At 42.3% G+C, this 12,594-nt stretch overlaps 1 protein-coding gene across 4 annotated transcripts; it reads left to right on the top strand.

Annotated features, from left to right (window-relative positions):
* Nucleotides 1–2,743: 2,743 nt before the first annotated feature.
* si:dkeyp-69b9.6 (zinc finger protein 865) lies at nucleotides 2,744–12,216 on the top strand. Of its 4 annotated transcripts, none has more exons than XM_026999101.2 (4): nucleotides 2,744–3,221; nucleotides 5,152–5,260; nucleotides 5,719–8,112; nucleotides 8,252–12,216. In XM_026999101.2, the coding sequence occupies exons 3-4, from the start codon at nucleotides 6,009–6,011 to the stop codon at nucleotides 10,660–10,662; spliced, it is 4,515 nt and encodes a 1,504-aa protein (XP_026854902.2). In that variant the 5' UTR covers nucleotides 2,744–3,221; nucleotides 5,152–5,260; nucleotides 5,719–6,008; the 3' UTR covers nucleotides 10,663–12,216. The 4 variants fall into 4 exon arrangements, with proteins under 4 accessions (XP_026854902.2, XP_026854900.2, XP_026854901.2 ...); XM_026999099.2 differs by lacking the exon at nucleotides 2,744–3,221 and adding an exon at nucleotides 3,585–3,899; XM_026999102.2 differs by lacking the exon at nucleotides 2,744–3,221 and adding an exon at nucleotides 4,161–4,494.
* The last annotated feature ends 378 nt before the right edge of the window (nucleotides 12,217–12,594 follow it).

Below are 12,594 nucleotides of genomic sequence, written 5' to 3'. Positions count from 1 at the left end.
CCAGATGTGTTCATGGACATAATTTATGAGGACTGCTCTGTTGAAATTAGGCTTGTTGGGATATCGATAAAAATCACTGAAAACATATTCTCAGATTCTGTGTGGAGTACAATATAACCAATAATGATTATTTCTTCCCCTTCAACCTATATATCCCAAGGAAGTGGTTTGGAAACTTGTCCTTAAAAGCCATCTTGATTGGGCAGAACAGCCCAGCCCAGAGGGACAAAAACATGAGATATGTATGACAATCATCCACCTTCTCCACCCGAGATGAACTCCTTAATGATCAATGGCACTTTGTATGGATTCTGAGCCAACCCTTTCTTCAGTGTTCAAATGCAGGGGTGTGACAAGGACATTTTGCATAAACTAAAGGATGTTGGCCATGAATGCAGATTTCTGTAAGGCTGTGCACATACGTGTTTCGTTTTAAGCTCCATGTATCCTGTATGTATTGCCGAAAAGATCTCAACTGTGTGAATGCCTCAAACTGTTATAAATGTGACGTAGGCAAGGAGAACAGCAGCGAAAGGAAAATTGCGCTCACATACCTTTTGTGGAGGGAAGAGGTTTGTTAAGCAGTCATTTACATTAATAATAGGGAGCACAGTACGCAACAACGTCATAAAGCTCAGGTGTGCACACGCACTTAGAGGAGCTTGCAAACAAATTTGCTGGGTTGCTGTTGGAACCTCCCTAAAGCCATGTGTCAGTGCTATTACAGCAATGACTAAACAAGAGGAGACAGCAGGTCGGCTCACACGGTTCCAGATATGGACGGAGAATCACACCCAATATCATAATTAATAACACTTATTAATATTAAGGGCTATACTACATGTGTGTCAGTGGTACACTGCCTACCTACAGATTATTAATTATTATTTGAATGGTAATGACAACCCTGAAAACAGTAACCCATTAATGTATATAGACTGAGATATTAAGCCTATGGTAGAAGCAAAAAGAAAGTGGAGTAATGATTACATCGGCCTAGCCAACGGGATAGGCTAGCCTATACACCAGTTTAGTCCTTATCCGATCATTCTATCAATGGGAAAGGTTTAATTTACATTTATTTCCTTTTCTTTTTTTTCTTCTTCTTTTTTTTTTTTTTACATTTTTTACACATTTTATTGCAAGTACTGGTAAACAATTCATAACTAGCATAGTCAAATGTAATTATGTCTCTCTGTTCAAGAGGTCTGGAGTAAACTGCCTACTACTTTGAAGGTGTATGAGTAAAAGAAATCCACGGTGACAGTAGGTTACATTAATTTTTGACAGGAAATAAAATGTATTTTGATGAAGTACAAACAAAACTTAGAGACAATCTTCCTACAGACTCTTATACATAAGTGTTTGTTATTGTCATTACTATGACAGTTAATATTATGGTTATTGGTGATATTTATTCTTGCTGTTATGATTAATGATTATCTTCACATTATGATGGTGATATTTTTTCTTCTGTGGTTATAGTGTTAACTTGTTTTTAGATATCTATCTTTCTCATTAAATTATTTGAGAATTATGAGTACAAAATACAAGCACAAAAGGCGCTCATTCTACTAATTCTCAGTGCATCCTGATGAGTGCATTCAGACATTCCTTAGTGTGATGTCATAGTGTAACCATCATAAAGAAGCTTGCCAGTCTCATTGTTGCAATGACATCAACGATGAGTTGATATGATGTCATAGTGTGTATGTAAATTAATAATAGGTTGATTTAATACAATTTCAGCTGTTTGAATGTTTATTTCAGGGAATATTAGAATAGCTAAATTAATTTAGCATTTTTGTCTTAAAAAGTCTGTAGCAATGTCTGTTCAGTTTTGTACCCACAAGCCATAACTATAAGTTTTTATGAAATGTTTCAATTAAAAGTGCAAAGAATAAGAAACCATCAGTTGTGCTAATGTAAGGCCTACAATTTTTATGGCTAGTACAATCAAATCATATTCGATATATACTATGAAGTCTACACCCTGAATGGGAACCCCTCTGTAAAATTATCACCAAGGAAATGTTCTGTCTCGCTCCCTAATTCTATCAAATCATATTCAGTGTATGCTAGAAAGGCTACAATCTGAAGGAACATCCCTTTGTAAAGAACCATCAAAGAAAGGTTCTTCCTCACACATTATCAATAAAAGTGTGATCCCTCACAATTAACATATAAGCCTTTTTAAGCAGCATAGAAAACAAATGAATTAGAACTTACTGACCGAAGAAAAAGAACCCCATAGAATTATTCAGGTGGTAACCATTGGTAGGCCCACAGCCTTTTTTTTTTTTGAAAGTGTATATTTAGGAAACAGAGAGGATGGAATATGTGGAATATGTTGAATGTAGAACCAGAGAGGATGTTTGGTCAAAAGTCAGTCAAGCTTTTATCTGCAAAAATGTCAAAATCTCACATTTTGTTTTATTAAGTGCTTTGTTTTATGTATCCCTAATAGATAACAAATATAAGGCAAATATACAATTGTGATAATTCCACCTTTGTAAAATAAAGTCAACTGATGAAACTGTTGTCTTTATCTGCCTTATCAGCACACCCATATAGTGAATTTGCATGCTTTTAAACGTTCTCTCTCTCTATATATATATGTGTGTGTGTGTGTGTGTGTATATATATATATATATATATATATATATATATATATATATATATATATATATATATATATATATATATAGGGAAATACACAATGTGAATGTTTCAGAGGCCCTTCATCAGCTGCACAAGAAACGTCCCGTTTTTCCTTCGTGTACTATATAAAATACATAAAACATATAAAACACACACATTTGATAGGGTGATTCTGAAGCTATGCGGTGAAACACCACTTAAGCACTCTCATCTAGAACTTCAGGATCCCTTACTTTGCTTCCACAGCTGTGGGACCTCTGTTCAAAATGTCGTTTCGCTGGAAACCTTGTATGCTTCGTTTGCAATTCTGACTACACGCACACAGATAGAGAGAGAGAGAGAGAGAGTGCCAGAGAGACACTATATATGTATGCCACTCCACCATATTGTCTTTATTCCCTGTCCACCTAGATAGAACCAGTGCCAAGAACGAGGCAGCCATTTTGATGTGGACATGGATTTTTCAATTTGAGCTGTCAAGGTATAATAAAATGGCCACTGTCCGCTCACATTTCACCGAGGAAAAGTATGTCAAGTGAAGGCATGAAGAGGCACCGCAAGTATGAAAAACGACTTGCGAAGACAATGATACAGTTCATTTTAGTTAACACACAGTACACATTCTACTACGTTAGCTGGACAGTTAGCTTAGCTACATCAAATAGCAACGCAGCTACTTAAATAGCTGCAATGAAACACCTTAATCGCTAGACGGGAATCAGTTCAGCGAACAAAAAGACCGATCGAATATACTTTTCCTTTAAACCGTATTTAATGTTTGACATTTCAAACGTCTACCGACAAAAAAATAAACCATCAACTGACCATAAGCAAATTACGCAGCTACACTAACCGGAAGTGTTCCAAAGGCCGGAAACGACCGATGTAAAGTGTTCACACGTCATTCGTTCCTTTCTAAAAACCAACATAGACAGTCCAAAATATTTTAGCCGACACAAAAAAAAAAAAAAATTTAAAAAATGCATCGGTTGAAACAAGGTTTGGTGCAGTTTAAAATAGGACAGATCTATGCTAAGCATACTTTGTAATTAATATAATGGACAAAAGGTGTTGTGTGGACGCAGCGGGGTTGCAGTGAAAATAAGGTTTACTTGCGAGCTAAGCTAACGATCCGAAAACAGCAAGCAGAACAAGGGGCATATGAGCAAGAGGGACAGGGAGGGAGAGTGTAACAGGCCCCGTTCAACTCTTGTCCAGTCTAAAAGATGGATGCATAGGTAAAAAGGCCTGCTTTATTGTTTCGACTATGATTTCATTATGATGCATTTTACTATCAAAGTTTTAACGACGTGTTGCTCCTATATTAAGGCTTGCAGATGTTGGGTCCGAGCATCATGTAGCTGCTGGTGGCATAGCAAGCAGGCTGTGTCCCGTTGCTAGCCGAATATACGGTCTTAGCCAGCTGTTTTGCATGCTAGCGACGCGTTAAATGTAGACCCATCTTTTAGCGTTACGTATCTGTAATTTATTTTTTTTTTTAATCACATTTGGTGGCAGCGTCGTCATGCTCGTTAGCGTTCGTTTTGTGTCTCTTGACGATTTCCATCGCCACCTGGAGCGCGTCCAAATGGACATTTTCCTTTTGCGGCACGCAGTGCTATCAGCAGATGTAATAATTCCTACAAATTCACCTCTCCCTCTTGCCTCTGACGACTCGCACGGTCCACGCAACATCATTTTTCTTTTCTGGCTAGCATTGCCGTGTGATACCAACAGCTCGGGGCATAAGAAAACGAAAATTACTGCACAAGAACGTTTACAACTTTTGGAAGTGTTTCACTTATTGTTCTTTCTTGTGGAATTTAGATAAAAGTGTGTTTTAATTTCTTTACACCTTAGACAAATGGTTATGATAGGACGCTCGTTAAAGGAGTGAATCAAGACGCACTACGATAACCGTTATCAGTGTTACCGAATTTAGGACTGCGTTTTTAAAGACTAATTTAAGTAACATCTCTTCAAACGCTTTACCGTTTATATCGCTTGGTATTAGCTGCATAGACCTATGCATGTGTAGTATATGCGATAAATGAGAAAATCAAGTTGTTTTAGATTAATATAACCATTCTTTATATTAAAGACTTATTGTTAAACTGTTGTTTTTACATATTTGCAATATGTTTTATATTTAATAACAACATTATAGGCTGCACCTTCATAAAATAAGAAGTGTGCAATACACAGTAAATGCTATGTAATAACATCGTTACAATTTGAAAACGGAAATCTATTTCTGTCGATTTTTTAAAAATTCGATTTTATTAATTAGGTGTTAAGTTAATTTTTAAATATCTAATTATATATGTTAAAATTGTAATTTAATCATAGTAAATTATTCTCAGCTGATTTTACGAAGTCACTGTGTGTTTATGTATGTATTTATTAGACTGCTTCCAGTGTTGTAGGAAACACCTTGGCACGTGTGAGAAATAGATTCATCTCACATATTTCTCCTTTTCTGTCTCACAGTGAGAAGAGGAGTGGCATGGAGAAAATTCCCATGCCTATAAGAGTAAAGAAGGAGGATATTTATTTTGGCATTGAAAAGATGACAGGCATATTTGCTGAAACATGGAAAGTGAGTTGTATGTCACATGGCCTAAATGGATTAAAAATTAACAATCACTGACTAATGAGCCCAACATATGGTCCTTGGGATAATCCATCTTTATCTAGGATGAACATGAACTCAGGAATGTAACCAAGCAAGTCAAAACAACTAATGAACTAGGTTTTGTCTGAGAAAGAGTAAACATAGCACTTAAATGTGCCTCTCTCTAAATGTGAACACGAAACATTACATGTATTCTTTCCACTGATGTTGCATAAAAGACAAGTTCTAAGATATTGACATTGAAGAGGAACTGACCAATGTGCAAGTCAAGGAAAACATTGACAAAGCTTTGTATTGTGAAAATAAAAGTGAGACAGATTTTCTTAATCAGAGACATTTGATTTAGGTAACTATGAAGCTCTGAGACACAGAACTGTTAAAAACTCATAAATCAAACATAACCTTTGAATTGTGTGTTTCAGAACTGGAATATCAGAGACCATATAGAAAAAGCTATTGTGCCCCTCAGCTTCTGCTTGGCACAATTGTCTCTAAAGTCGGAGCAGCTGGTGGTTGTCATCTAACAACAAATCAGTCCAATGCAGGCCATATGCAAGGGTGGACTGAAATAGGTTAGAGAAGCAACAGTGTTTCCTTTACAGGTTGCACTTGTCGTTGTCACACCTCATCTGGCAATTTCGGCGCAACAGATATTGCTGCTCCTTGAGCAGAAGGTGCTGCCATCGCACACCCATGTTTCAGTGACTGGGAAATGTTCCAGTTTGGAAAATACAATGTGGACATCATAGAGATGCTGAGTGGACACCAAGCCCATCAGTTCAAAGGTCTTGGATTGGAGAGACAACTACAACACCAGCAGCAAGTGCAGCTTCACCAGCACCAGTTGCAGCAGCAACAACAGCAACAAGTAGAAACCTCTGGGGCTATTTTATCTGGACTTGGCTTGGGCCCACTCCAAGGATCTAGAACCAGTGCCTTCTCTGATTCGGCATCGATCTTTGCAAAAATGAGCGCACCTCCACCACCACTACAGCAGCAGTCACTGTCTTCGTCCTCGCAGAGTTCAAGGAAGTCAAGTAAAATGTCTGGGGGCAGTAGCAGTGGAGGGAGTCATGTGAGTGGCTACCCTCAGTTTCTGCGGTCATTTCATCCAACCGAGGCAGCACTAGCACAAGAACAGCTGCACCCGGGAGTTGGACGGTTTGACCATTTTGCAGGTAGTAGTGGAGGTGGAGGAGGTTCGGGAGGAATTGGGGGGCTAGTGTCATCTGTTCCACCGCCACCTCCCCCATTACATCCAGGCCTTTCTGTTCCTCAAGCATCCCCAGGACCATCCTCCTCTTCTCCATCTCCTTCAAGTTCTGTTTCCAGCTCCAACAACCCTCCGAGCAGTAGTACGGTAACCTCCCTAGGTCACCAGTTGGCAGGTCCCCCGTCTGATGCACGGAGCTTGCATCAACAGTTCAGCTGCATGCTAGCAGCTAATCAGTATTTTCTCTCCGGAGTGCCGGCTAATTCCAGCTTAGAGCAGTTTTTGGTCCAGCAAGGCAGCCACAACCACCTTGGCCTTGGTCTGAGCCAAACTGGGGGTGAATCGAGTTCTGGCCTTGCTCCGCCCCCTGCCCTCCACTCCTCCCACACACACAGCCACTCGGCCAGCTTGCCACAGCCACAACAGCATCCACCACAACAGCAACAGCTGCCGCCTCACACTCTGTCTCATCCGCATCCACATCCGCATCACCCTCTTCATTCCTCCTCTCAGCCTTCCTCATTAGGCAGTTTTGACTTTCAAGGTATCCCCGTCCTCTCCTCCAACCAGCTGGCCTCTCTGATGCAACAGGAAGCTGGTTTACCTCTTCCTCTGCCTCTACACCTCTCCCTCTCCAAGGATGAAGGGAAAGGAGACGGTACAGCAGGTGGAAGCGGAGGAGGCAGGAGGAAGAAAGCGATGGCTGGCTACTTGCCTCAACGGAAATCTGACAGCAGTGGCAACAATAACAACAGCAGTAACAGTCACAGCTCCGCAAATCCTAATCCCAGCAGCAGTAGCACCTCAGGCGGTCTCAGCCAAGATAACCCATCCGGGCTTGGTGGAGGTGGGCCTGTTGGTATGTCGGGCCTTGGTAGAGATCCTCCTCCCCACTTGACCCCTTCATCTTCCTCCTCAGTAGTGTCATCATCTTCCTCCGCTGCTCCTTCTTCTACATCTGCATCAGTCTTGGTGACAAATAATTCTAAAACTGACAATCACGGCTCCATGCCCCCGCCATCATCTCAGCCCGAACCAGAACCGCTTTACCATTGTGGAGAGTGTGGGAAAACTTTCACACACCTCTCCAGTCTACGCAGGCACTTGCGATGTCACGAGATAACCACGGCAGGTACGGCAGGCACCAGAAGCAACATTGTGAATCCCGTTCTGCACCCAGCGGATCCCAGTATTCCCCACTCAACCCAAGAGAGTTCAGCATCATCGTCATGCCACAGTCCTGACAAGAATTTCCAGTGCTCAGATTGTGGCAAAGGATTCAAAAAAAAGGGGCACCTTCTTCAACACGGTGTCATCCACTCCGGTGCACGGCCATATGCCTGCACTACTTGTAGCCGTGCATTTAACCGGCGTGAGTCCCTTACCCGTCACGAAAAGATTCACGAGGAGAAACCTTTCCGTTGTCCAGCTTGTGGCCGCTGCTTCCGTGAGAGCACGTCATTGCTGAACCATGCAGCCTCAGGCACCTGTGGCAAGTCAGGGAGAGGACCAAGACCGAAGAATGACAGCAGCAGCTCTGTAGTTGGTGGAAAGAGCAATAAAACGGGGGCTTCCAGTGATGGAATGGTAACTAGTGCAGTGGGTGAGTAACATACACACATATTTTTTTCCCAGGATTGAACCAGTTGAATCCATGTAAAAACCAATTGAATTTCTGGTGTATATCGTGCTGGGAAGACATTTCAGTATGTGGCATTAATACTGTTTGATTTGTTATGCAGTGTCTTACCGGAGTGATGGTTACAACGAAAACTACAAAGACCAGCGCTCCCAAGGCAACCTGTACTCCGGATCGTCGTTATGCGGTGGAGGCATAGGAGGGGCGGGACTTAGAAAGACACCGTTAGCCCCTACTTTGCACCCGCACCCACAGGGCCAAAGCCAACAGCCGCCGCCGGCACATCTGCCTCTTTCCTCACTGTTGGATGACTCTGAAGATGATGTTACAAGCTCTGTCAATAATGCTATTTCTGCCATCACTGCTGCAGCAGCAAACTGCATGAGTGGCGATCTTAACCACAGCGGGGGTCGAGGAGATGACAGAAGGGATATCATTGGAGGACTTCTTGGTGGTCTGGGTCTAGGCCCTCTAGGCTCACCCGGAGGTCCGTCTTCAACGTCTGGGATGGATAAATCGTATAGGGGTGGTGCGAGCCAGGATGCCTTGGCTTCCAGCCAACAACCAAATCAACAGACACCAGGCGGAAAACCTAAGCGGCCTCGAAAACCTCGTAAAAAGAAGGAACCTGGTACAGCAGGTGCAGAAGCTCCAAAAAGAAGACAGTCCTCTCAGAGGACAGGTATTGGAGATGTTCGACCATATTTGTGCAGCATTTGTGGTCGAGGATTTGCAAGAAGAGAAACCTTACGAAGGCATGACCGCATACATACTGGAGAAAAGCCTCACCACTGTACAGTGTGTGGCAAATACTTCAGAGAGGCATTTCACCTCAGTAAACACCACACAGTACATTCTGGTGAGAAAAACTACAAATGTGTTCTTTGCGGAAAGGACTTTGGATATGCCCAGAGCCTTAAAAGACATGGAAAGCTACATCAGAAAGGAGAAATGGAAGAAGTACCAACAACACCTGGAGGAGAAAATCTTACCAGTTATCCAGCCCCGGGTGGGAGCATGATTCCAAGTGGCCAGGGGAATTCTACATCATTCTACCCGTACCCACAGGACGTCAAACCCCAAGCGCCGAATCCTCCGCCTCCACCCAGACTCTACACGTGCGCTGTATGTTGGAAATCCTTCCGCCATCACTTCCACCTTACGGCACATCATCAAACAGTGCACGAGGGAGGCGGTGACAAGTTGTTTTCTTGTGAGGTTTGTGGAAAGGCCTTCGCATATTCTAACAGCCTGACAAGACACAGGCTGTCTCAGCATGGCCTAGCACGTACTGGTCAAGGAGGACCTCCGGGGAGTACGAGTGTGACTGGAGAAGACAGCGGTGTCGGGGGCTCTGTATCTGAGAGTGAAGCTGCCACAAATGCTTTGCTCCAGCTTGCACCAGCCGGTGGAGGCCAAGGAGACCAGCAGCCTCATGGTGGAGTCCTTCACAGTCATCAGCAGGCACCGCCCCAGCCGCAAGCTGGGTACTCGCCCTTGTTCTATGTACCCGAGGCTGGTACGTCTCTCCCTTCTTCCTCTAATACCGCCCCTTACTCCCAACCTCTACCTTCAAGTTCCTCCATAATGTCCCTCAGTCATCAGCACACAGGAGTGAAAGGAGAGCCTACGTATCAGACTGCCCAAAGACATACACTCAACCCAAACCTACCTGTCCACTCACTTGTACTGCCTCCACCTGAACAACAGCAGCAGCACCACCACCACCACCACCACCACCACCACCAGCAGCACCAGCAGCATCCAGCTGACGTCCAACCACACCACCACCACGGCTTCCACAGCGAGGAAGACCTGAGGCGCCGTAAGAAAAAAAAAAAAAGATGGGACAGGAGAGAGAAGATAGGCTACGAATGGAGCCCGACCGCAAAAAGGGACAGGGAGCAGCTGGACCTCTCAGATGGAGGAAGGAAGAAAAATGAAAGGAGGAAACATCAGAGGAGAAGGAGGAGAGCTTTTCGCCGAAGACAACGTAAATTTCGGAAAAAAATGGCTATGCTAATGAGGTTTAGACGAGGAGGCGGAGGAAGCAGTGTAGTATGTGAACTGGGTCCTCCAGCAGAACTTGAGCTATACAGACTGCTCTCTTTGCAAGTCCCTCTCAGACGATTCCCATGTCCCTTCTGCTTCCTGACAGCATTTTCACGACGGGCAGCACTTGTGGTCCACATAGCAGCTAGGCACTGTCCCAGAGTCATGTGCCCCCCAGATCGACTGAGGTGTCCAGTCTGTGGGAAACAGTCTCGCAGATTCCTCTCAGCCCTCATTCACAGGAGCTCTCATTTATCCAATCGAGCATTTTCTTGCAAACTCTGTCCCTCTCGTTTCTGGAACGCAGCGCTCCTCACGAGACACAAGAGGACTTGTCAGGGAAAACCGTCAGAGTTGAAACAAAGGAGAGCGCTTTGTTTGAAATTGACAACAGGAAAAATGTTAAAGAGGGGGGTGGGAAAAGGGAATATCTCAACCCTGCAAATAGAATACAGTCACTGAGTGCCCTTCGTTAAACATAAAGACTAATGTGTGGTAGAAAGACATATTGAATTTTGCATGACAAGTATAGAGACTAATCTGACTTGGTTCTCGGGCCTTCAGAAAGTCTTTTGAGTGCTGTTAGAGCTTATTCTTTTCTCTTTCATCATCCACAGGTTCCTCTCATAAACTGAACTTACAAATTAAACCTCGAGCAAAGTTAGAAAGCATTGCAAATATCTTTTATAAAGATATCAGCCTCCCTCTCTTAATTACTCCCATCCAGTCTTCAAAATGGTCCGACACCCCCGTGTGCATTAAAGAAAACCTCGGCTCCTTGGCTGACATTAGGCGAATTTATAGTCATTTCACTAATACAGTACTTTTCCCCTAACAGTAACGCTTACTGTTTTTCAGCAGATGCTCTGTAGAATTATTCTGTCTCTGATATGTATAACGTGTAGTTGATGTTCACTTAGAGCAAGTGTGGGGATGTGAGCTCTTTAGTATAAAAATGCATTAGTAGCATAAGGAGAAAAGAAAGACCCTATGAGGAAGATCAGTGTTTTGTTTAAATCCATGCATGTTGAACACTGGTCTTAATGTGTTGGATGAGTGTTGAGATTGTGGACTTTTATCAGAAGGTTAAATGGTGAATACAATTGGAATTGTATAAAATGAAATTGGAAAAAAAAAAAAAAAAAAAAAGGTTTCCCAGAATAAGCTTTACTTTGTGTCTTCATCTCCATGCTAGTGATTGTAGTGACTGATCAAGAAGAGAACCAATCAGAAGAGGTGTATCATCAGGCTAGTGCAATGTCTGTCTTGAATTTTTGCAATGAAAACTAGCATGAAGAAAGAAGAACCAGCACTTAAATTGGAAAAGGCTTTCCTAGATAATCAGTAATAAGGACTATAACCAACCCTGCTCTTTGGGAGTTACTTGCATGCAGAGTACAGTTCCCTGACCTGACTGACCTGATGAAAATGTCCACCGCACGGCTCCTAGAGTGAGATGAGCTTTATAAAGCAATTTGGGGTGGAACTATACTCTGCAGGAGAGTGACCCTTCAGGAACACATTTGGAAAGACCCAAATAACCATAGAATTCCAGGATCGAATTTCAGTAGAATGAGGCAATAAGCCCTCCTCATATTGATATTTCACCTGTTAGCACAGTGAAGCTTTTATAGTCTAAGTTAGAAATAGAAAGCAACAAGTGTACTGTAATGTAAATTGTGTCAATATTTTATTATTGTTATGATTTTTTAAAACAAAGGTCAAATATGTTTTTATCATAGCTACACTGCAGGTAGTAGGGAAAGATAGTGAAAGTCACTTTAGATCTGATCTTGATTAATGTATTAATGTGTCTGACACAGTCTGTCAACTTGCCAACTATGAACGTATCCCTTATACCTTTCTCACAGTTTCTTATGTAGAGATGCCATACTACTCATAGCTCATCTTTTATTTCTTGAGAATAAGTAATAAGTATGTTTCTATCACTTTATTTGCCTATGATAAACTGGTTGTTGATGATACCCAAGCATTTAATAAAACTGTACAAGCTTATGTCTTTGTTTATTCCCCTGTTGCTAGGTCAGGTTATGTCCTCTTTATACTAAGCATTTACTAAATTAAATAATGTACCCCAATTAGTTAAAGGTAGAGTGAATGTCTCTAAACAGTAACCACAAGGGAGTAAATATCAGGAGAGATGATGTGCCTGCATGGTTGCCACAGTAACTTTTGCTCATTTTTGATTGAGCATGGCTGGTGAAAATTCAGGCAACATTACAAGACGTACGTTTCAGACAATTCTATCTATCGGCGCATTATGCTGAATAAGTTAGCCTTTTATATTTTCACCATGGAAGTAGATGAAATGAAAATACTGTGGAGGTGGTAGTATCACTGAAATAAATTGATTGGGATGCTCTCGTATTTCCG

This window comes from Electrophorus electricus, chromosome 10 (assembly GCF_013358815.1).
Source record: "Electrophorus electricus isolate fEleEle1 chromosome 10, fEleEle1.pri, whole genome shotgun sequence".
NCBI classification, from domain to species: Eukaryota; Metazoa; Chordata; class Actinopteri; order Gymnotiformes; family Gymnotidae; genus Electrophorus; species Electrophorus electricus.
The sequence above is the reverse complement of the archived record's forward strand: the minus strand, read 5'-3'. Positions and strand labels throughout refer to the sequence as shown.